At 39.1% G+C, this 26018-nt stretch overlaps 1 protein-coding gene across 2 annotated transcripts in view; it reads right to left on the minus strand.

The window, feature by feature from the left end:
- HSD17B4 (hydroxysteroid 17-beta dehydrogenase 4) overlaps positions 1 to 20305 on the minus strand; it is a 62679-nt gene extending 42374 nt beyond the window's left edge. Inside the window, exons 1-11 of one of the 2 annotated variants that reach the window (XM_005506223.3) lie at positions 20157 to 20305; positions 17707 to 17760; positions 13421 to 13528; positions 12845 to 12904; positions 11821 to 11842; positions 11663 to 11709; positions 10804 to 10888; positions 8815 to 9002; positions 6801 to 6892; positions 6165 to 6189; positions 4397 to 4525 (exon numbers count right to left, since the gene is read on the minus strand). In XM_005506223.3, the coding sequence (XP_005506280.1) occupies positions 4397 to 4525; positions 6165 to 6189; positions 6801 to 6892; positions 8815 to 9002; positions 10804 to 10888; positions 11663 to 11709; positions 11821 to 11842; positions 12845 to 12904; positions 13421 to 13528; positions 17707 to 17760; positions 20157 to 20214 (868 nt within the window). In that variant the 5' untranslated portion in view covers positions 20215 to 20305. Of the gene's footprint in view, positions 1 to 4396; positions 4526 to 6164; positions 6190 to 6800; positions 6893 to 8814; positions 9003 to 10803; positions 10889 to 11662; positions 11710 to 11820; positions 11843 to 12844; positions 12905 to 13420; positions 13529 to 17706; positions 17761 to 17994; positions 18018 to 20156 lie in introns of those variants that run through there. The other variant, XM_065045332.1, reaches the window with a different exon arrangement.
- Between the last annotated feature and the right edge of the window lie 5713 nt (positions 20306 to 26018).

The following is a 26018-nucleotide window of genomic DNA, read 5'->3' on the forward strand; positions in this document are numbered from 1 at the left end:
TTGCATAAGGTTCTTCTAAGATCCAAGAAATATTAATAGCTCAAAGAGTATCATTTTGGCAGAAACAAACTCAATAGGAAACCTTTCAACTAATACAATTATTTTTAATATTGGTTTGAGAGTATTTTTTAACTTGTTACGTTGTCAGTGAACTCTAAAACCTTACATGTCCACTACTCCAGTAGAGTCTGCTATTATAGAGCAAATGATTAGATGACAGCAGGGAAAGATTAACCTGAAGAGTAAGGTTGAAAACAGTCATGGCAAAGCTTGTCTCTTTCCGAAAGTATTCCTCTCACTTTCCAATTAGGGAACATATCATGTGAACCATGCTCCTTAACTACAGAGGAAACAGCAACAGTGTTTAAACCCTTTTTAAACATATATGAAGAAAGCTGAAATTGAAGCCTGAACAGTTTTCTTCTTATGCAATTTTTTTTTTTATAAACACACAAAGTATACATGCATACACACCTATGCACTTTGCATTAATTTGCTCTACAGCAGAAAGAAGCTTTTGAGATGTGCCAGAAATCATCTAGTGGGAATACAGGAGTTGGTTTCTGTACCTAGACAGCTTCTAAGCCAATTAAAAATGCATGTGACCATAACAGCACACTAGATTTAGGTGAAGCTGTCTAACATCGTCACAGCCAAGGAAATAGAGACAGACTGCCTCATATGGGTAACAGACGAAATTAATTCTGGGATTAATTCAGGGATGGTTGTTTTCCACCTATCTCTCAACTCAATTTGATTTCTTCCTTTGCATAACAGGAAGAATCAGGTTAGGACTCAAGAGCAGGCAGTGCACTGTGGAGGCAAAGGCTACTGAGAAGGAATGCAAGGAGGCAAGATGCCAACATGCAGTGAAACATGCAACTGTGACCTACTGCACACACACCACACATTTAGAAGCTTCTGTGTCACATTCAGTTTGGACTTTCTGCTTACGCACAGGAGCCCAGGACCTATCAGTATCTCAAAACACAGAATCACGTTACCATGACAAATATGTCAGCTCCTAGATCCAGCTGCAAATGAGAACCTGACCAATTCTTTCCTAGAACTAGTTAAACCAAATCACATTATTATGTAATTGGTACTGTCTAAGGGCATCCAGGGAGCCAGTTACAGTGACTCACTGATGTATGCTGTAAATTGATTCTGTGTCTTAAACCTTAAGTGTCTGATTATGCCCTGATTATCTTCTTGAAAGACTTCTAGCTTGTTCTGAAGTGGTATAAAGTAAGCTGAAACTATTATTTCAGTTTAATCATTAGTAAGAAAATAACATCATCATGTAAATTCACAAAAAACTTTAACACATAAATCACTGCAGATTCACTGCTGCCCCAGAAGCAGTGACATTTTCATGCTGCATTAAGTAGATGGTTACCTTTCATGTCTGATAAAGGGAATGTAGGAGAATATATGCCAGCAAAACTACATCTTCCACTTCTTCAACTTCCTACAGCCTAAATTCTCACACAGCTTCTTAAAAAAAAAAAAAAAAGTAATCTGTTCTCAGATTGTTCTTTTGTTTAAAAGATACTTTGTAGTGAATGCACAAGTAACCATACGTTTTGCTAATTAACAGGACTATACCTGAAACTGTGTGGTAGTACTTAGGAACTGCCAGAACCTCTCCAAGTACATCAAGGACTAAGCATGTAAAGATTAGGGAATAACTGCAGAGAACATTCAAAGACACCTGGGGCATTAAAAGGACAGTGAAAGGCAGACATAGTCAGTTACACCAACCATGTCAGATCACTTTTGGGGTAAGATGTTGCGCAAAATACTGTACTGCACAATCAGCAGCCGCTCGTCTAGAAAGATCCAGAGTAATGACCAAGAAAGATTGCTTTACTGAGCACATTACCGTAGTATCTGAGAAACTTCAGTGAGTTACTGAATTAACATCAACGTCCAAATCAAGTGACAATTAGTTATTTCCTATTAATTAAAATTACACAAACCCTATAAAATCATATTCTGGCACACACAAAAAAAAGATGGAAAGAAAAATTCATATCTTTTTACTTAAACTGGATTGAAGAAAAATAATTAAATGTTTTCATTTCTTAAAAGGCCACCACTAAAACATAAGACAATACTTCCATCTAGTCCTTAAGAGTTCAGCATCTCGAGTAGAATGACCTTGGCTAAAATACACAATTCTGAACCTGCTCTAGTTAAACACCAAATGAGTGCTCTACTAGGCAGGGCTCTAAATGCGTGATTATTCAGACATTAGATGTGGAGCACTGTATTTAGGAGAATTACTTTCTCCTATGCTTGCAAAAAAGTGAATTATAAAAAAAATGTAAAACATGAATCCAAGTATTAAGTTCCATATAAATGTTACACATGTAAGAAAAATTACCTTTAAAAAAACAAACAAACAAACAACAGATGATGCTTCTGCTTTTTTGTAACCTAAAATGAATAAAGTCAAACTTCTCTTCTCAGTATGTCCAAATTATGAAAAAAGATTAATATCTCTGTTTATGGGATTTTCTACTACATTACAAGCAAATACTTTATTTAATTGTTTTTTTTTTTTAATAACTATACATAATAGTTAATACATGACTGCTCTTCACACTATCAAATTACTTACATTAATGAAACCTTTTGCAAGAGGTTTAACTTGCAGGTATTAGGTACTGTAGCTTTTCATTTTTAATGCAAGTACTATGATTAGTTTCCTTTATTTAATAGTTGAATACCTTCAAGCAATAGAGACTCTGACAGTAGGAAAAAGCTTTTAATATAGAACAGAAAATTCTATTCAGCTAACTCCTTCAGAATTTTCCTCACCCCTGCTGCTAATTCTCACATACAAAAAATTAATTTGAGGATTTTCATTCAGCCTGGCAGTACCTATGGCATGATGTCACTGAAAGGACAGTGCTGTATTTTGGCTAAGTTCATAACAGAACAGAAGTTAAGGTATGCACACTGCATGGAAGACTCATGCTAATGTAGTATTTACAATTTCCCAACTGTAGCAACCTGATATGTCATATTGCAAGCTTACTACAAAAGTCAAAAATCTTTTCTCCTGATAGCATCAAGAGGCAGATGTGGAATACCACTTGTAATGCTGAAGCAACTTCCAAAAGAAATTCCCATCTGCAACTTTTTTTCTACATCTTTCTGCTAGCAAAGCATAAAAATAACATAATACACGTGACAGGTTGGAGAACAGATCAGAAACTATAAAGCCAGAACTATACTGGTACAACTATGGTTTCTTAGCGGGACAGAGAACATTTTTAGATGCACACACATGTGGAAATGGGACATCTGTAAGCCAACGATCAGTGAAAATTGTCAGTAAGGTGATACAAAGCTGCGGTATGGCACTTATATTCTTCTAACAATACCTGAGGGAAAGGACATACTGTGTCCTACTCTGGTTTTGGTTTAGGCATCTAAAAACACATCCCCGAGGTTTAAGAAAAATGCCCTAATGGATTCCAGGACCAAGAGCTTAAATATCTACTATGTATCTAAGTATATTGAAAATTCAACTGGCACTATACATAAGAATGCCTCTTTCTCTCCTGCCCCAGACACTTAAATGCTGGCTTTTCCTAACTTGACAAATGTCCAATCTTTAACCTAAATAAAGGCATGCATAATAAGAAAACCTCGAGTGATACTATGCACATATAACTCACATTAACAAACTAAAGGTAATGTATTGAGAAATCTTGGAAAGCAGTCATGAAAACCAGTTTGTATTGTGCATTTATGAACTATGACAACTATGGATCTAAATGAAGAGAGACATAAGCCTACAAAGAGAAAGCTTGGAAGGTGAAAGAGAAGCGAGTATGGCAGCAGGAAAGATCAGAGTCATTTTGGTTAAAAAAACAAACTGAAACAAAGTAAACAAAGCACTGAAAGAGACAGTCGTCTCAGTCACCAGTCAAGGGGCTTACATTACCGAGGAACACAAGGCATCAAGGAAGAACTTATTGTGTTGTACCGAACAACTTAACCAAAATGCTTTTTGATATGGAAATGTCTACCAGAAAACAAGATGCCAGGGCTGAGAAGAAATGCAATCTTTCTGTTACACTGCTACTACCTGTATGTAGGTGCAATCAAGTAAAACACTACCATTAGTCTGGCTGTAATACACAAAATGATGGTGATGTCACTTCCCTAGAAACTCTTAAGAAAACCTGTCTTAATTCCACAGGTAAGAACACAAAATTTTCCTTAAGAAGGTCTGACCATGCTGAAACACTAAATGACTGATGTTACCTGTTTGCACTGTGGACTTTTGAAGTACAGTTTCAGCAAATGTCTGACAAGAAAGGATCTTCTTGTAATCTTTGCTTATCCAAACTATCCACATTATCAAAATCACCTTTACCTTGGATACTTCCAGGTTTGCTGGCATTTTCGAAGTCACAGACCTTCTCCCACTTGTCTCTCACTGCTTCAGGAGTCATTGGCTGATTCTTTCCTCTGACAATAGCACCCAAGGATCGCTCCCAGCGCACTAAGGAGACACATCAGCAAGAGAGTACAAGTAACAAAGAAACATTTAGTTTCTTTAGATCGTTTTCGTTTAGGCCACTAAGTGCAAGAAAAGAAAGGTTCTAAGTACTCCAACTTAACTCAGCAGTATAACTTGGACTAAAAGGGCTCACTGTTTTTAACTAACATTTAGAGAAGGAACAGCAATGGTTTTAAATTTCAGTAAAGTCACAACAGACTGGTTGCTCTCTGAAAATATTAAACCAGTTTTAGGATTCTGTCTAGTGAAAAATTGTAGCTAGAATGTATCTACTGACATTCTCTTCTGATATGATTTTGGCTACTAATGGTTAGGAATCTTCTGAAAGCCTAGGAAAACTATAGGAAAAATGTGAAAATCACTATGAAAAATGTCAACACCAGTAGCCAGCATCTCCAAATGGTCCCTGAAGTTGTATTTCAATACTGTAACTTGAAAGAAATGGGTAATGCCAATGCAAAATCAGTTCTGGAAGGATAAGGACTTCCTAGATCACAACTAATCCTTAATCTCTCATGTTCAGTTTACTCTTAATCAGCCATAGACAATGAAAAAGGCCATACTGGTACCTCATTAACAACCTGTTTCATTTTGAGGACCTCAACAGTAGCCATTATCATGACAAAAAATGGTATTTTCTTCTGATGAGAGAAGAGAAGCCACAGGTCTTCAGATGTAGTAAAACTCAACTCCCTTTGGAGAGCAGCAAGAGGTTTTACACTGCTGCCCCAATTTGCTTAATCTCTGCAATATACTACCTGGGAAAAGCCATTCCAGTGCCACTAGAACACTTACAGTTAGTCTGAAATGCACAAAATCTTTATCAAGTGGGAAACAAACAAACAAACAAAAAACAACAACCAAACATTTTGGAAGAAGGAGGAACTACTTCTTGAATTAATGGCCCTACTTCCAACCCACTTGTGATACTCCTGTAGGCTGAAAAGTCCTTGAACAGTTCAGGGAAATAATGCTGATATTAGGTTCAACATATTTAGGAAAAAAGCTAAGACATTTCACACACTGAATTAAATTTTTCATCCCATAAACTCTCAGTATTGTCTGCAAATTTTCTTTACATTTATATTTAAGCCGGTCACTGGAGTTACTTGAAGAAAATACTTAGCAAGCATAGCTACTGGTTATTAAGGCAGCTGATGGCCCCAACATGTTAATGCATACCACTACTGTTTTTATAGAAGTATTTATAAAGGTGAAAAGCAATTAAAAAGTAGCTTGTTTACCAGTATGTGCTACTTTTATACCATGAAAAACTGAATTCTCAAGAAAAGGCAGCAATGTATACTCAGCACCAAAAATGAAGATTCCTCTAGAGTTCAATTATGCCCTTGGGATAAAAGGGTTAAGGTCACTTAGGCAGATTTTCAGTGACTGTTAATCAGGTCAAAGGCATAACAAAGCATGTACTTAATTTACAAGTTTCCCCCATGCACAGTGAAATCTGTGACTTTTACTTAAAATAAGCAGTCTCCTCAGAACCTTAGACTAATCTCTCCCTACATAAAAATGTCTTGAGCAGAAGTTAACTGCAAAGATGATTTGCATGTTTTTGTTGTCAACTAAAAAAAAAAACAACAACAATGCAACATAAAGTACTTACATTTTCCAATCCATCCAGCTCCCACCTGGCAAGAAAAAAAATTATCAGCTTACTCATGTAACAAAGCAAAGTTTTGGTAATCTAGGGAAACAAAACTGTATTTCAGAACAAACTCAATGTAATAAAAATTTCTGAACTACTGCTGACTGTATTTAACAGTTTAATGAAGCACTGGAACATAAGCAACATAAAACTCCAAGAACACGAGAACAGCTTCCATGCAATTTGTAAGATAGCAGTTTGATGACACTACCTATAATGTACTTCACAACTAAGTAATTCATCCTTCCTGCAAGCTGCTTTTGTCATTTGAATGACTTAGAAAACAAAAGCTTCTTCTGAAGTAGTTGCTTTGGTACCTATTAAAACTTACGAAGGGTACAACAATAAAAATGGTAACAATCAGATCAGTAGTATTTTGAGGACACACCAGAATACGACAAGGTTGTTACTGCCTGATGGATACAGCACAACAGGGTCAACATGTCTTCTGTTTGTGCTGAGTATGTAGTATCTCACATAACCTTTTTGCTGAAACTGAATGGTTAAAGCTGGGCAGGCTACAGCAAATGATTGATTTCAGGGAAAAGTAAAGGGAGGGAAGAAGGGGGAAGACAGAGAAAATAAAAAAGTTACCTCAAACAGACTGCCGTTCTCCGCACAGCTCTCATGGCAAAGCCAAACAACTAGGGGAGCAACATACTCTGGTTTGAAAGCATCAACCAGATCTAGAGTAAATTGGAGGGAGGTATCATGAAATAGAAATACTGTAAGATTTCACAAAGTCATTCTAATTCTAACACTTTCTGATGATCAGCAGAGCCCAGGAGAATATAACCAACAGTGTTCTGGCATGAAAAGAAAGGACAAATGAAATGAAACATTTGAAGGTTCATTAAATACAGACAACTCATGAGACACGTGTATGCCTCCAAACCCAGTGACATTGGTTCTCAGCCAGATAGATGAAAGACTGTCTAAATACTGGGAACAACATAACAGGTAGACTGCAAAGGCAGGTACCTTCCTAAATTTCCTCCTGACAGATAGCCTGAAACTAGGACGAGCCAGCTAGCCATAATCATTACATAGATGTACCTGAGCAATTTCCCTTTTAATTTGCTAGTCAGTTATAAAGAAAAGACAGTATGAAAAGAATTACAGCTGCTGAATATTTTAGAAACATCACATTTGGAGATGCTTATGTTTCCAAATGAGATATGGGGAATTACCAGCCCTGCTAAATTTATATATCAATTGTATTTTGGGATTTTCATTGTCATCTGGCAAAAAGATGTAAACTGCATTTAGAGTTCTAGCAAGAACAAAACCAAGTGAGACAAGCTGAACATAGACAACTGTGGCAATGCTAAAGCATAGTTGCTTGCAGACACCTAAAGACGAACAGGAAAGTAATGACTAGGACAAAAAAATTATTTGATAAGACATACAACAATGTTTTTAAAGTTCTGGTGTCCATAGCTTCTAAGAGTATATGAAAACCTGGACAAGAGGGAGTTGAGGTAAGAAATAAATGATCAGAACTTTTACTATCTCACGGGGAGACCAAAGGACCTCACCCATTTTAAAATTACTCAGAAAAAAATATCAGGGGGTGGTTTTATCACTCTGCGTAAATATCTTCAGGAAATTTCAGCTACTGAACACCACTTTACACTTCAGGAACTGACAGATGCAAGCTTAATGCATCTTACTCTCCTGTGAGCAATAAATCCCTGGAACCTAGAACATACAGAGGTGCTAGATTTCCTGATCACTTGGACTACTTAAGACCTAAGGCACAGTACTTTACACAGAACTTATTAATCAAACAAAATCATGCATTCAATCCATGCATAACTGTATAAAATATATTACTCTTCAATATCTTGTATATCAGTTTGAAAATGTAATGATTCCCCTGGCTTTGAATTCTGTTATCACTAGGGAAAAGAGGAGCAGGAGAGAAATTAAATAGGCTGATTCTATAAGGCTTTCCTTTCACAGACTTTTTTTTTCCCCCAATTCTTTTTGCTTTATCTGGTCATTTGCCAAAGTAATTAGTCACTCTGTTTATCCTAAATTTACACTTTACACACAGCTGTCTCCTACACTGCTCTTTATACTGACCTCCCAATACAGTGCTCTGTCAAAACCTGTTTAAGAATTTCAAGACTAATTACTGTGCAATAACGAAAAGCACAACGTATTAGGCAGTTCAGTTCATTATAATCTTCCACTGATCTTCCACTGATCTTCCACTGATCATGGGACGAAGTACAAATAGTGTGATGCGCAAAAAAAATGGTATTTTGCAATTAGATAGTATTATAACAAGTGTGAACACCTTGTGCACATACTTGACTCCACATCTGATGAAACAAACAAGCTTTTCCACTACCCTAGGAAGATCTTGGAAGAGACTACAATCAAAGAGCTTTGCCACATAAAATGGCTTCTGTGAATTACAAAAATTGCTTCTTATTCTTGCTGCAGAATTTCTTACAACAAAACAAGTTGACAGTTCAGAGACAAAAAGACAGTAGGAGTAATGAATGAGCAGTGTCTGAAGTGTAAAGGATACGCATTTTCTAAGAGATAAGAAAGTTCACTAGAAAATATCAGTACATGTGGACCTTAAAAGAGTCACCTTGTGGCATGACAGTCTGGGTCAGTCTGGATCCAGCAGTGGGTGCAATTGTGTTGCAGTGGATGTTATACTTCCGGCCTTCAATTGCAATTGTGTTTGAAAGACCCAAAAGGCCAAGTTTTGCAGCACTGTAGTTTGCCTGACCAAAGTTTCCATATATTCCAGCAGCTGAGGAAGTCATAATTATTCTTAGGGGAGAGAAAAAACAAACAAACAAACCCAACAAATTTTATTATTTCTTCAAGTTGTTTATTTCTACCCAACAGCATCTTCCAGCTTTGGCATTATTATTCTCCATATTGCACAAAACTCTAGTGTGCAAGTAAGAAAACATTATTTGTTGTTTTTGCTAAAAAGCAGATGCCTTTTTTGTGTTTGACTGATAGAAAACATCTGACAAATCATGAAGCATTGTCATAGTTGCAGAAGACTAACAAAAGTTGTAAGCCTTTTTGATTTTACTACAAAACTAGAACTGACATTTTGTAATAACAGTGTACAGTATAGAGAAAAGTGTGTGCATGTTCTAATGGCACTTTAAGTAGCGTTATTCTTATAACTAACGGCTTCAGTGGTCAGAAGAAAATTATTTTATTCAAAATTACTTTACCTTAATACCTATCTGGTAATACGTGAAAACGCACTCCTACAGAGTTCACTTTCAAAGAATCCTAATGCATGTTAGGCACATAAAGGAAGAAGATATCAAAGTCTTTCCCTTTGCTGTCCCTTAACATTACTGCTGTGAGATGACTGCTCACAAGAAAGTTCTAAAACCACTGCAGTTCATAGCTGGTTTGATGAAAGAAAACATTGTGCTGCGTGTCTTCTTATAAACTGGAATTCAAAAAGAAAGGGTCTACACCCTCACTTTTAGAAGATGACTTACCAGGATCTGTTCCAATCTACTGTAAACACATTGCATAGCTGGGATCAAAATCTATTTCATTTTTGTTATTATTTGCCTCACAGACAATAATCCACAGTTTTTAATCTAAATAAAGAGATGTGTTAAAAGTACTGACTCAACATGATCAAGATGAAAAAAGCTGCAAAACCTACGCAAAGCAGGTATTTTGCAGATGGCACAAACCTATACATAAACTGCAGAAGCACTCATTACCATTGTTACCTGAGCAATTACGGAAAAGGAGCCAAGGAAAGCATTTTCCTAAATGGATGTAACTCCTAGACTTTAGCCATGTATTCTGTTTGCTGATCTCTTCCCTTATCCTTACAGTTTAGTTACTTGGATGAGAATGAATGTCAGTTTAGTCACAGAAAGACAAAGCAGCTCACATAGATTTCAACATGTGGGTATGGTTGTAAGGAAAAAACAACAAAAGACAAGAAATGTAAAGGCTTGAATTCACTGCACTCTTTTAGTTAACAGTAACACATACCAAAATAGATTAGAACACTCCGATGGCTTCTGAGACAAGTACATTTGTCCAAAGTGGGAAATAAATAAATAAATATAGTAAAAATATATTAAAAAAAACCACACAAAACCAAACCAAACAAACAAAAAAAAAATGCAAAAAACCTCAAACAAAATCAACAACCAAAACAAAAAAAAACAAGACCCACAAGCAGAACTGCATGTACTTGTCCTTTCAATAAGAAAGAGCAGGAGAATAAGCCTTTGGACTTGCAGAAACATACATGTAGCAAACATTTCTGAATAGTCCTCATGAAAAGATATGGTATTTCTACAACTCTACAGCACCTGTCTCAGACACTTGCATTGACATGGAAAAGTCCTTTAAACATTTGGCTGGAGAGGCACAGAGTGGGACAGAACTGAAATAATAAGGGCTTACACATTTAGACTGTTTTGTTTTGTTTTTTTTGCTCATTGCAGGGATAGTTAAAGAAAAGGACACAAAACTCCTCCTTCACTGTCAGGGCATGCATCAGTCTGCTATACCCTACTAAAAAAAAGCACCAACAAAAAAAAAAAAATTAAAAAAAAAGATAAATTTTTACCTGCCAAATTTCTGATTTTTCATATGATTCCATGCAGCTCGAGTGACCAGGAATGACCCCCTCAAATGAATTTTATGAATTATATCTAGGAACAAATTAATGGCAGTTTAATAATTCCAGGATTTCATCTCCCAACTTGAAATACAACATCTTTTCTTCAAGACAAAAACTCCACTCCCTGCACACTCTCAAACTGTTACTAAAAATGTGGTGGGCATTTTATTTTCTTCTTTATTTTCATTTTTAAATGCCTGCCTGAACATACACTGATCATTTTTTCTGCCTTTTCGATAAGGCTCTCCTCTATAGAACTCACAAGCATTCAAACTTCCTGTGCTCAAGCACAGTCAAAGAAGGACTACAGAAGCCAGATTTTCTTTGCAGAAGTCTGCTCAACTGACCTATCACCACCTACCATCTCACTGAAGGCTTCCCCTGTTCTTCTGTCCCTTGGCACATCAGCTTTCTTCCCTCTGTTAGTTCTGGGTCTTTTTTTATCCTGTTTAGCATTCAGCCAGGCAGTACTGGCACTAGGAACATGTTCTGATGACAAAATCTATTGTGTGTGTTTCATACACCTCTTTTTTTGTATTCCACTCAGCAAGGAGGAGTTGCAGCTAGAGGCTTCCTTCTCCTCTGGAACTACATACACCTACCATGCATTAAAGCACAGATCTGGTTTGCAAGCTGAACCCAAGGCAGCTGAACACAAGCAGCTTACCACTAAGCTTTCAGGGCAAAAGGTAATTCTTTGATCTGGCATAGACAGCCTTCCTCACCTCTTCTTCTCTGTACCAATGGAAGGGATGTACCTTTCATCTTTCACACAGAAAGTACATTTTAAAGTTTATCTACTCACCCCAATCTTCATCACTTATCCGAACAAATGAACGGTCTCTTAGGATCCTAAAATGTGTCATCAGAACAAAACAAAAGAAACAAAAAAAAAGATGAACAGTTGTTTACACAAAGTGACAGCCCCCAATCAAACATGAAAAAACCTTCAGGTGTACTCACCCAGCATTGTTTATAACAATATCTGCAAAAAAACAGAAAATAAACTAAGTGAATACACTGACAAAATAAAAGTTTTTTCCTATTTTTCTCCCATTTCTAAAAGTATATATGGACAACCAGAACACTGCACACATACATCATGTTACTATATTATAGCACCTTGTCCTGAATAGTGGAACTCTATTATTGGACAATAATTAAGACAAGACAAAATACTTTGGTACAGGCAAGTCTCAGGCTGCCAATGAAAAGCAAAAAGCCTGGCAGAGACAGACAGCTGAGAAGCACTGGCTACCTGGGAACACAACACCTGCAGGACGCAGCCATCCTGCACAGTTTTGCAGTTTGCTTTGAATTCCAGAGTGCTCCCAATTATGCCACTAACTTTGTTGCAGTAAGACCAAATGAACCGCAGAGTCATAGAGGCATTGAAGCAACCTGAATCAACAATTTTGTTGTGAAATATTTTACTCCTGTGGGCTTTGATCATGTGTACTTTTAGCCATTTAACCCTGAGTTAAAATCACATAAACTTCACAACCAACAGCGGCAATCATATAGCGAAAAGGAACATTATTTGTTGGATAGAATACCTCAAGCTTTTTTATTTGATTTGTGTTAAAGCATTTTGATCTTCACATAGGCAAAAGAGCTTCCAAAACATGACAGAGCATCTCTGACTCCTCAGCAACATTACTTATCCTAATTTTATGCAGCTAGTTATAAACCTTTATGAACTCTGCACTTTGAGACAGAAATTGTCAACCATTACTGAAGTACCAAAATTCTGAAGGGCAGGAAAACAAGAATACTGAACTTTAAATTTATACTAAAAGGTACCAAGAAGGCAGAAAAGTTGCCCATTCAGACTTCTGGAAAGCCCATGATCTAGGTTTCACTGACTAAATGCATGACGGGTTGGTGAGTTCTACTGTTGCCACACTGTGCTTCATGTACTTGTTGACTGCTCTGTTTTTAACGGCTCTGCACTTGTAACAAAGGTACAACAATTAAGCAACTGTACCTATCCTCCCAAAAGCCTCAAGTGCTGTCTTCACAAGTTTTTCGCCATCTTCCACTGAATCTATAAGAAAAAAGTACAAAATTTGAATTAAAATTAACTGGATACACTGCACTTCCAGGATATTGAATGAAAATTTAATGGAGATAACAAAAATTAATTGCATACAATCCCAACACAGATTCAGCCACTAGTTGCATGTGGCCTAAAGCAAAACCCACACAGTAAGTCTAAATGGCATGTTTGCCAGTGCAAGAAAAACGAGAAGCAAAACAAGTAAGAATCATCCATTCCCATTTTGTCTCTGACAACTTGATAGATGGACAGTTTCTCTGTATTTCGATATTAGGAAAGCATATGAAAGAAAAGCACATTACTATATAAGTATTAATTAAAAATATTTTATGTACTTGTTTTCAGCATCTCTGCCTCCATATTCCACATTATATTCCACCTATTACATTTATATGGTAGTGGCAAGCTGGCAGTAGTCCTTTATTAAGCATTGTCAACTTCTCATTCCACAGGTCCACTATTCCTACAGATAAAGCATTAAACTAGTCTGGAAAAAGAACATACCATAATTGGGTACTGCTTTCCCTCCTTTTGCTCTGATTTCATTGACAACTTTGTCAGCAGCTGAGGAGCTCTTGCCATATCCCTTGAAATCACCTCCAAGATCATTCACTGTGCATCAAAAAGAAATGGATTTTTCATTGTTAACACTCAGACTTCATGGTCTCTCCTTTTCTCATTATCACACTGGAAGTTGTAAGGAGTATTAATAAAATCTGCTGCATCTGACTTCTGCTGAGTATCTCACATAATTAGAGAACAGTAGGTCACATTATTATTTTTTCAAAGAGTAGCATAACAAAGTATCAATTTTTAAAACAACATAGGAATCAACTTTTTTTTCTCTCTCCACTATGCATTCGATTTGCTTGCCCTTCCCAGGCTACCTCTCTAACCATGTTATTGTAGTTCAGAGATTAAGAACAAGATTACATAGCAGTCACAGGTGACTGATTCTAGTCTGTTGTCAAACTGCTATAGCTACTGCATGAACACTGAAGAAGACTGGGAATACTTTGTTCCTGTTTAACAGAGTAGCTAAAATCTTACTAGTAACCTTAACCATGGAACAGAGGAAGTGGTCTCAACAGTGGGAGAAGAGTTGCTCTGGAGCTTCAGATCCTGCTCCTGCAGGATAAGAGGCCCACCTGACAGAGCTGCTTTGTTTACAGGCTGCTTTCTGTACTGGGACATGCATCATTAATGGTAGCTCCAGTGTGTCATCACCACAGTTTGCCGCATTGCTGTATTTGCATGTCCCACAGTTTCATAAAATTCATCACAAGAACATCCCCCACCCCGCCCCGCCAAAAGAAAAAAAAAAAAAAAAGGCATACACACATTACATTTGGACAAAGAATTTTTAAAAACTGTAAGATGTTTAAATGGGTGCAAAATGAAATTGTAAGAAAATCCGAGTTTACTGTGGATTTACATGAAATATTGGTATTTGCTAAACAGTCTTCTGCTAAGTTGAACTCCAGCTTTGTGCCTTCTAACTTTCATAAAGTCCTCAAGAAGCCAGCCATAGAGAAATCCACAAAATACTCAAGATATTCTTGCTGGTCTTGATGCTAAACAGTATGCTGAACAGTATGCCATATCACCACATAAGGAAATAAACACATATTGTGCTCCCCCTCCCCCCCCCTTTTTTTTAACTCTCCATGTAAAGAGGAACATAGCTCCCCCTCTCCCCCCCCCCCCCTTTTTTTTTTAACTCTTCATGTAAAGAGGAACATAGCTTGCAGAACACATGACAACACCATTCTCTATTACTCAGATCAAGAAAATCTCATCTGGAATCCTCTATTCAACTTTGTGTGCAGCACTTCAAGAGAAATGTGGGAACACTGCAGAAAATTCAAATGAGTAAATGAAAATGCCAAAGCCTAGATAAAGTGAGCCATGTAAATAATAGGCAAAGAAAAGCCAATAACAAATCAAATCAGACCCAAAAACTGCCTAGCCTAAAGCAGGAAGGAATACAACAGAACATTATGATACGCTCAAGTACATTAACACACTGATGCAAAAAACAGAAGAAACAAAATCTCCAGGTTAAATAGATCAATATCTAAAAGTTCAAACATACAGCTAGAACAATTCAGGTGAGGCATCAGGGAAAATTGCCAAGTGCAGTGAAGCATTAGAACAAGTAACAAGGGCAGACTGCTCAGTCTGCAACATCAAAGGTCTTTAACAGGACATTAAAAGAAAACAAGTCAGGAACAGCACTAGGATTTCTAGTCTGTCCTGGAAAAGAAGAGTGGACTATTTTGTGGTAAACATTTTAACAAGATTAACTGAATGTTTTTGTATAGACATTACAACTCTTTGCCGAAGACATGCTTGTATATGTTTATCCTTCACTTCAACAGTAATTTGCTGACAAAAGCTTAATTAAGCATTTGGGAAAATTTCCAGAGGCAGCAAAGTACCTTAGGCTGAGAGCAGGCACTAACATGGTTGAAGCAAGAATGAGTACACAAGAACAGAGTTACCCTAGGCTTCGGAAATTATAAAATAACTCCAAAAGTGCGATAGTTAAACAAGCAAAAACTGATAAGCAATGTTATTTTAACCTCAAGCTTTACACCATATAATTTCCAGTTGAAAACGTTCAATGTGCTCAATAGAAAAGAGCCAGAAAAAATCTGTAGCAGTTGCAACAGAGTACAGTTACAGTCTGAACCATAGAGAAGAATTCCTCGAAGACTATGAACGCATTATAAGCAGAAGTGCAGAGCAGCAGAAGCAAATATGTAGAATGAAATGGTGCTGACAACATGACAACTACAGTAGGTTTTGTTTGTTTGTTTATATAAACGAGCTCATTTCTTGCTTTAGTTTGGTACCACAAATGAAACACTCATTTGGAACAACTTAGGTGCACTGGTAAATTGCATCTTCCAGTTTGGTTTTCAAAGGAATTCCACTCATGCACTTCAATACCATCCCACAATGCAAACAAAAATACAAACAGATACAAATCAGGAGAGATGCTTCAAAAGCATGACTCTAATCTAAACTGAAACAGCAACACAGAAGAGCCCCCCCTCAGGTAGGCTAAAAAGGAAGAAACAGTAAGGTCTGGACATAATACAGGCTGCAAGACAAAAACAATCCATTCCCTTCCTCCTGCTTTTAACTTTTCCTGATGTGAAGCACACAAGAGATGAAGGGCGACAAAAAGGTGGCAGCAGGCAGCCTTCGGGTGACAAGGGAGATTTCCACTTAGGTCAAACTGGTCAGGTCTAACCACACCGACAGCAACTCAACTCACTAGAAGGCTGTACATTGAGATGAGGGTGTGGACAGAAAAAGCTCCTATGCTGGGACTCACTGGTATTCCTCCAAGTAGAACATTGGATCACTGTTATTACACAATATGCCTTCATTTCCATAACTTAAAAAAAAAAAAAAAAAGGAAATTGTTTTAAGTAAACAAGATATGAGTCTCATATCTGCTTTAGTTTAAAAAATTCAAATCTTTACACCAGTAAGTTCTCAATTCTTTGAAGTCAGAATCATAAGAGAATAAGAGTAAGGAAAATAAATACAAGCATATAGAGGTAAATGCAAAGCACTACTATAGGAAGTGGTGAAGTGAGGTGCAGTTACCTAAAGAAAACAAGAAGTTTCCCTTATGGACAGGTAATTCTAAACTTATTGATTTAGCTATTGTGTAATACAGCCATGAGTTAAAGGAGTATTAGCTGTGATCAGGCAACGTAATATATTTTCTTTCAGATTGTTCTGGAAAGTCAGAACATCACTAGCTACACAGAATCAATACAATTTGGGCTGCTTTAGTAACACAACTTTTGCTAAATAAGAACTTGAGATGAAGTATTAATGTTCCTAGTAAATAAGGTAAATACCAAAGGTGGCAACTACCAGAAAAAAAAAAAACTAGTTTTTTTTTTTTTTAAGTTGTCTATACACAGACATCTCACATTTAGTCAATAAAGTAAAGCCAAACAATTTTAATTAAATTTTGCAGACTAAGATTGGGGTTTTTATAGGAAAAAAAGCTATTAAAAAATAAATCAGTGAGCAAGTTATGGTCCATCATCTGTTTAAACCTTTAACCTTGAACTCATCAGTTTGCAGAAATTAATTCAGAGGAGGACAAATGTGACAACAACTGCCAGAGAGTGCCCAAGAATATAACAACCTTCGGAATCAGCTTGTGATACAGCATTTTGCACAACTACATATTTCCTGAAGAAGGCTCAACCAAATGATTACAAAACTACCACAAATCCTTTACTAAGCGCTATTTGGCACTGTCATTGAGATCAGATGGCTCTTCTGTGTGATGTGCTGCAGAAAGCAGTAATGCACGTTCAGCACATTCTGTGTTTTCTGAGCACTACTTCTACCGTGTTATATTCCAATAATTAGTTTCCTGGTAGAATGTACTAGAAGATACATATTCACATTTTCAAACAGTCATATTAGAAGTTTCTGAACAGTATTCACCCGAGACAACAACCTCTCTGGCCACAATTCACAGTAAAGACTGGTGTGCATGGATCAAAGTCAAGTCCATGAAACAATCTGATTCAAACTGGCTTTTCAGCAAAGATAAGGCTTTGGACAAAGGTGGCAACTTGCTTCATAAGAAAATAAAGCTTAGAAGCAAAATTTAAATAGCAAAAGATAAGACAGAAAACCACTAAATAACAAAGGTTACTGTCAAAAAGGGCATGGACTGTTGAATAGGAGCCACATGAAAAGGCAAAGGTTATTTTCTAGATTAAGTTAGTTAGCATTAAACTTACCAACTACTGAAGCTCCTCTTTCCGCAAAAGCCAGAGCATATGCTCTGCCCAAACCTAGTTAAAAAAAATAAAAGTAAAAAAAAAAAAAGAGTCAATTTATCTCCTGGATCACAATTCAGAGAAAAAGCTACACAAAAATCAAATCAACAGAAACATCTCTAAGTTTCAAAGTAAAACTCTATTTCCCCCAGCAGTTAAAAACTTCATATAAGTTCAAAATGTAAAAGTAAACATAAATTGTAGACAAGCCTCCAGTCATGAGGGAAAAAATAATATCCACACACTTACTCTTTGGTATTGCACTCAACAGAACCATCATAGAAAGCTGTCTGCTGCTGAGTTTGTGCTTGTGATAGAAAAACACATTTGCAAGGCAAAAAGTTTAATGTCTTGATGTCTTTCAAGTTAATTAATTACATTCTAAGTGAATAAGATACTTCCCTGGTTAAAGTCAGTTTTCAAGCTTTAAAGAAGAAACTGAACAAGATTTAACTGTAACTGAAGATGTACTGACAAAATCCCTCCTATTATTTGCATATAAAAGAACCACTTAATATCACAGCTAACCAGATGCACTCATAGTTTACCTATCATAACAAGACTGTCACTTTTGCCTCACATAAAAATGCTAGAACTTCATAAAGGATTTGCCCAACCTGATAAAGAAAATGCTGTATTTTTAGATGCCTGTGTATGTGAGAACAGGTCTCAGTTTAAAACAAATTAGGGATCCAGATGTTTAAGATAAATTCTCAGCTCTGATCCAATTAAAAAAATCAAAGCTGACAAACAATGCTATTAGCAGTACAGTCTAACTACAGTGCTGTAAACTAAAAAAAATAAAAACAAGAATTACTCTGAAGTTAACAGGGCTTCCCTTTATTCGGGCTTAAATTTAATCAACCACTTATAAAAAAATCATGAAAGAACACACCCAATGACAGTTTTCATTGTTAACAAACCATTTTCAAGCAGCCTAATTCCAGAAGTACAAAGGACACTGTACTTTTGTCCATGCAGTGCTTTTTAGGAGTTTTGCTATTGCTAAAGTGTCTTTATTGTGTTCAGTGACATTTGTTATATAGAGAGAAGCACATAAATGTAGGTCTGGTAAAAGCTGAAAAGCACCATACAAAGATCTGGCCCCAGTTACTCTCAGGTTTGTTGCCTTCAGCTGATATGAGTGGACTGTTCAGTGCTTTCCACAAAATCCCATATACTTGGCCCCTCTCTGCAAGACATTACATAATCTAGGCCCCCAAAATGCCTCCTCTGACTACACGCAGCCCCACAAAAAAGAGCAAAACTTTACTGCAGAGAGGTAGCATCTTGGAAGATGGCAGAACAAGCTGCTTTATCAGCTCATCACAACAAACTTCGCCTCTCTCTTGTCCACACGCACAGCTCACATCTTCACTAGAAGTACGCAAGTAGGCAAAGGTCAACGCATGCATTCAGAGGAAAAAACAAACAAAAGAAGTAGGCCCACCACCCCGGCCAAAGGAAAAAAAGAAAGAAAAAAGCAAACACCAACACCCCACAACAAACAATCAATCCCACATCACAACAACAAATACAAAAACATTTCCTGGCACAACCAAGCATTCCACTGCAGAACCACTTCCCCTGGGGAGGCCAGGCCCGTGGCCCAGCAAGAGCACAGGCCAACCCTTTTGCTGAAGAATTTCTCCCCACCCGTCCACCTCCCTGCTGCCCTCTCCCCTGTGACTTCAGGCTGCCTCCCAGAAGGGGGTCAGGGAAGGCAGCAGCGGGTCAGAGGCTGCTTGCTGCAGCATCGCTAGCACACGTCAAGCCACGGATGGAGCAAGACTGTGCCAGACCACACAGGTTACAAGCGTCCGTTCCTAGGTCCAAGGCAAAACTGGAAGGAATTAGCACAACAAAACAGTACACGGTGCAGGACACGCATTACTGTCTGGTGTGAAGTGGTGTGACCCTTCCGCTGTATTTAAAGCGAAGAAAACAGGCATCTGGAGGCTGTACTAACGTGCTAACTTTCAGGGGCACCCGGGCTCAAATCAAACTGCAGTGGCTCCACGGCCCTGCAAGAAACACAGCAACAACCCCTGCGCAACCTCGGCGCTGTCGCGGTGGCCGTGACGGGCGGAGCCGGCACCTGACAGGGCCGCCCCGGGCCCGGCCTCCGCCGGCGTGCTGACCCCTCTACCCGCCGCAACACCTCTCTGTGCTGCGGGAGAAAAGGAAAAAAAAAAAAAAAAAGGGAAGAAAAGTTTTTAACGAAATAAGCCCTCACGGATGTCCTCGGCTGCCACCGGAGGGCACTGGGGCACCTGTCAGGGCCGCGGGCAGCGGCGGCTGCCAAGTGCCCGCCTCGCCCGGTCTCCCGCGGGAAGCCCCGCCACGGGCGCAGCCGCCTCCTGCGCAGAAGTAAATCCCCGCCACACCGTACCCGGGACGGGGCTGCTCACCTCCTCCGGCGCCGGTCACCAGCACTACCCGCCCGTCAAACCTCAGCTCCCCCGCCATAGCACTCCGCTGTCCTGCGCCCGACTGCGCGACCGCGACCGCCCCAGCTGGCAGGAAGGGGCAGGAAGGGGGGCACACCGCGCATGCGCGGCCGGAGCCCGCCGCCCTGTGGGAAATGTAGTCCCGCCCGCATTGCTGGAGCCCGCGGCGCTGAGCTGACGGGAGGAGGGCGCCGCGGGGCGGGGGGAGGCGGCTGTTTTGGGGCTTCAGCCCCGCCTCCCCATTGTGTTTCTGTACCTTTACAGGCACGGTGAGCTGCTTGTGAAATAACAGGGATTTGAACAGGCGAGCTTGTCGGTCCTGCTGTGCGGCAGGCACATCTTCACAGGTGCCAACAGAAGCCGCAGCAGGGCAGGGTGGACTTCAAGATCAGGTTGCCTGAATGTGGACATCGTGCCTCTATTTAAAGTTAATCATTATGTGGTGAGGGAGTGATTTAGGGTTCTGTTTACTGCAGAACAATGTTTAGATTTCTCAAAGAAAAGTGTGACTTAAAAGAGTTTGGTGTCAGGTTCACTCTGTTATTTCCTGCATGGGGGAAATCAGCCAAGCCGAATGCTGCTGACCTTTTCTCCAGGAGCCTCTACCTGTTCACAGAGCTAAGTTTCAGGAGTCTTCTCTCCTGACAACCATTCACTCCCAAGTCTGTATTCCAGAACTCTAGAAGCAAACTTTCAGGCGAGTCCTGATAACCAGAGAGCAAACTTACAGGCAACAGAATTCACAGAACTAAAAGAAAAAAGTAATTAATGGAGTAGAATAGCAGGAGGGCTGGCTCGAGCTGGGTAGCTGCACAGGGGTCCAGATAAGCAGAAAAAAACCATAGATTTCTATCTCTTACAGACCTTTAATACTGTGATTCAGTCCAAAAGCAATATTTTGGTTTGGGGTCTTCTTGCTTCTCATTGGATCTTTTCACTAATTGCATATGTGCCTTTGTTTTGTTTAGCTGTAGATATTGTTTATGGTCCACAGCCTTGCTGGTGCTGTTTTGTCTGAATAAATCTTTTTCTTCTCAGTGAAGTGCAAAACAGGCCCCATTTTGCAGATGTCTGTAATGTCTTCATGTTAGCACTGAAGTTGTTATTTATTCCCCAGTCAATTCTGTTCTTCCCAGCAAAGTGCAAACTGGACCTTATCTTGCAGGTGTTCAGTGTAGTTTGCAGATAAGCATAACTTTACAGCTTAAGATTTTGCGAAATCCAGCTTACTAAGTAACATGAAGCAGAGAATATATTAAAAATCACACTACTTTATACTTCTAGATGATTCATTATCTTTAGTATGCTTTTATGTAAGCTAAATGATTGACATAAAACTTAAACTGGGTTCATCCAGTGACCTGTGAGTAATAAAACCATTGCCATACAGTCAGCGTATTTAGCAGAGAGAGCTCAAAGTGGGCTCACCCAGGCTGTCATATTTATAGAATAAAGTGGTTGACTTGTAGTCAAATTGCATACAGTGGGAAAGGTCTGCACGAGGCTCCCTACGCCCACAACTTATTGGTGTTTGGTTGCCATTCTACTTCCTTGTGGGTTTCCAAAAAGGAGCTCTTGGTGTGGCCGCAGCTCAGGCCTTTACCTTCTCTGGAGCCTGGACCAAATTGCTGCTGTTTGGCTGAGGGGGGTCGAGTGCATCCACCACATTTTTATTTCTGTTGTGTTATTTTTTGCCTTGGTTACTATTTCCAAATCACTGCTTTCAGCTGTTCCTTCAGTGGTCATGGGAGTTCATTAGATCAAACAACTGATGCGAAATATACCACCTTTCCTTCCACTCCATATTTTATCTCTGCCTGTCTGTAAAGCTGTAGTGGGTGTCCATGTCCAGATGCTGGCAGGGGGCTGCAGGACACCCCTGTGAAGAGAGGCTGAGGCTGCCCCGTGTGAGACACAGCCATTCCAGTCAGCCCTTTCTGACCCACTGCAGGATGCAGCTGAGCCCAGCAGCTGAAATGGTGCCTCTGCATGAATGTATTTAAGAAAGTGTAAAAAACATGGTGTGTGTCCTGTATGCAAGAGTGAAAAAACTGTAACAAAACCAGCAGACACCCAGGTCAGTGAAGAAGAATGACCAGAGGATGCTCCAGGAACCAGAGCAGAGATACCCCTGCAGCCCATGATGCAGACTGTGGTGAGACCAGCTGTCCCTCTGCAGCCCATGGAGATCCACAGTGGAGCAGGTTTTCTGACAGGAGCTACAACCTCATGGGGGACCCACACTGGAGCAGTCTGTTCCTGGAGGTCAGTACCCCGTGGAGAGGACCCACACTGGAGCAGTTCATGAAGAATTGCAACCTGTGGGAGTGACTCCACAGTGAACCAGGGAACAGCGTGAGGAGGAAATAGTAGTAGAGATTATTATATTTTGTGGAACCAGCTGGTGGGTTATGTAGGAATGAACATGCCTGTTATTTCATTGCAGGGATGGTGTAGTATGAGATGGTGTCATTCAGAGTGCAATTGTATTGGAGTTTCATAGGGCCACTGCTCTAGATCTCAGCAGTAGATTAGGAGTTTCCAGTATTAACCGCTCGGTTCAAGTGATGGCAGACTTTATCTGAACTGTGCAAAAGGATCTCATGGAGCTATTCCTTCCTACTTGCTCACTCTCAGGACTGACTAAAAGCACCATAAGCCTGAGCCTCTGGGAGCTATGAACTCCCTGCTGCTTTGGATTAAATCTAGGAGGTGCTCAGGGAACAGAGGGTGGTATTAAGAGCACCCAGAATTCAGAACAGAATTCAGAATTCAGAACAGATGACTAGCTTGTTTTGTTGAGGAAGTCATCTACATACTTCTTCTGTACAGGTAGTAGAAAGAAAAATTCGGTTTGCTGCAAATTATGGCCTTGGCTGTTAGTGCTTTACCTTGTACAGTAAAGAGAGGTGATAGTTAACCAAGCTATAGCTATTTGAAGACTTCCAAACTCGAAGAAATTGGAATTTCTGACCTCAAGGAATCTGTAACATTCACTGCTTTAGTAGTATGAGGAACAGAAATGTATTGCCAGTAATTTTATTACATGTAGTTCAGTCTAAACAGAAATATTGCATTGAATACTATAATTGCAATTTACAGTTTGGACACTAGAGGGAGAATTGTGCTACCGTAAAACTGACTGAAATATCTACATTTACAGATACCACACCAAAAGTAATGTAATTATTATATGACGAACCTAAAAAAGGGCTATGCATAAATGTAGTCAAAGGGACACTGCTTTTAATATACACTGGTTTTAGTTAGCCAACAGATTCACTGGCATGGTGGCATTCTTCTGGCAGTATATCTGCATCGTTTTATCTGTATGCACTGGAAACTACAAAAAGTTGTTCTGGAGACAGGTAAAAGAACACTGGACAGATAAATAGTCTACAAAATATAACGAGTTTTAAGTATGGGAAATATTGTTGAATGTGTGCAGAAACAACCCCTCACACTGGATGTGTGTTATTCTGAAAGTGCACTAAGGAGCAGAAAATACCCTCACAACTAATTACACTTCCAAAGTTTCCATATTTCATTTGAACAGCTTAACACAATAGCCAGTTTCCCAGCAGTGAGAGGCCCGGTGCAGCTGAGTGTGTACTGCAAAGAGACCATCACTGATTACGACTTGTCTGCACCTGGGAGCAGGAGGAAGCCGCTTTCCAGGAGGGCAGAGATATGAGTCCATTTGCAATGTTACTGAGAAAGTTAACAGATTGAGCTCAGAACTGTCCATGGGCTTTCTTTCAGCCTCAACACTCAGTATTTTGTTTATTGTTGACACACTTTGGGACTGGGGTCCCAACAGGCAGAAGAGGGAAGTCTCCAGGACAAGAACAGTGCTGGCTGCTGCAAGACCCACCTGGCTTGGCTCTGTAAGATGACCATGACACATGGTGTGCCGATACAGTGCACAGAAGAGAGCCTTGTGCTGATGCAGTGTGTAGCCAGTGTGCTATCTGCTGAGCATTAAGTAACCTTATTTGCTCCCACGCATTTATTAGGGGGGTTAGAGGCTTGTTTCTACACTCTTCAGTAAGTTTGGTTTGTAATTTTTTTGGGTAGGGAAGTGCTAACAGTGCAAGTACCTAACTTAGTCAAGTGCACATACGCTTCTGGAAACATCCAGTTCAGAATGGAAATACTCATATGAGCTAATGTGGTCATCCTTACACCACCAAATTTATTTGCATAATGCCATATACAATCATATCTGTCTAAAGCAGTATAGTTCTGTGCGCATGGCTATAAATGAGTCCCAGGAGAACTTCTTTCATTTTCAGTGCTGGTTCTGGCCTCTTACATGATCTTGAACAGGCCATTTAAGCTCTAGCCTTTCAGGTTGCATAGTCTTTCATGTTCTGTTTTAGATAATGGACTATTCAAGGAAAGGACTCTACTTATTAATTTGCCTGGAAGCTAGTGGTTACATGCCCCAAGTAATATTAGAACCTAAGATACTTCTATAGCATAATTTGTTCTTTAGGTAGCTAACAAACAGGCCTTGTCAACAAGTCAGGATCTTCTATAGCTTACTCATTTTGGTGTGTAGACTGGGATTAGAATTGGCAAAGAACTCACACTAGAAAAGCAATACATAAATTTGAGTTTCCTCAAGAGATTATTTTTTTCTGGAAAACACAACAGAAAGTGCACTTGAGTGAAGGTAAGTCACTTTTACATTTTATGTTTTTAAAGTGAAAACTGTCTGTATTAAAAAGATCCTAAATACAAAGAACCACTCAGAATAGAAAGGGGGTTTGATGGGTTCCCTTAGCAGTCAGAAGTTATTTGTTCTGACAGTCATACAGCTATCAGAAAACATTGCATCAGTGTGACACAAGGTATGAGGGCAAAACACTACCACTGTTAACCAGAGTGGGGTGATGTTAGGTAGAAGCTTGAATGGAGTAGGTGTCAAGCCACAAATCAATAGCAGGTGTCAAACTGAGTTTTGAATGAGTGAGCCATAGAGGGAGATTAATAGCAGGATATCCAGATTCCAAACTCAGCCAGACAGAGTTTAAAGTGGTTGAAACTGGTAAGAAAATAAGTGAGTCAAAACGGAAGACCAAATCTACTTTGTCTCTTAGGGACCAGTATGAACAAGCATATACTTATCATTAACTCTTTTACTGACATAGCAGCCTTTTTATACCAGAAAAAAAATGCCCAGAACCCCACGCAGTACCCTTTAATACTGAGTATGATTTTGTTGTTGGTTTTTTTTTTTTTTCTGTTACACTTCAATGCCTAGAGCGGGTCAGTTCTTTTATAAACAGTGAATTTTCGTGTTGTGCACTGAAACAAATTCGGTGTGTGTTCTAAAGTCATTATTTCAAATAACATGTTAGATAATTGGGGGTTTTAGGCTTTTTGTCTTTTATAAACTTGGGGTTGATATGTGTTGTGGATACTGTAGAAGTTTTAATCCCATTGAAAATGTTTTCTACTGTTTGGTGCTGTAGATGGTGAGCAGTCCTGAACTTATTCTTGAACTTATTCAGGGGGAATAAAATAATTTATAGACTTGCTTTTTCTCCATATGTTTTAATATTGATGAAAGATCTGTTTGGATCACAAGGTTCAAGTGCTTCTTTTGCTTTCTAAATGGTTTTGTTCATGGAGATTGGTAGAGGGAGAACTATTCACTGAGAATAAAGATTTCTCCACAAACATGAGTGAAGGAGGCAACCAGATGTTTCTTGCCATGACCAGCAACTGGATATTGAATCCGTGTTCAAAGCTGTGGCACCCTTCACTGAGCACTACAAAAGCGTGGCCTACAACGAGTGTTATCTCCCCAGAGCC

Source organism: Columba livia, chromosome Z (genome assembly GCF_036013475.1).
Source record: "Columba livia isolate bColLiv1 breed racing homer chromosome Z, bColLiv1.pat.W.v2, whole genome shotgun sequence".
Lineage (NCBI taxonomy): Eukaryota > Metazoa > Chordata > Aves > Columbiformes > Columbidae > Columba > Columba livia.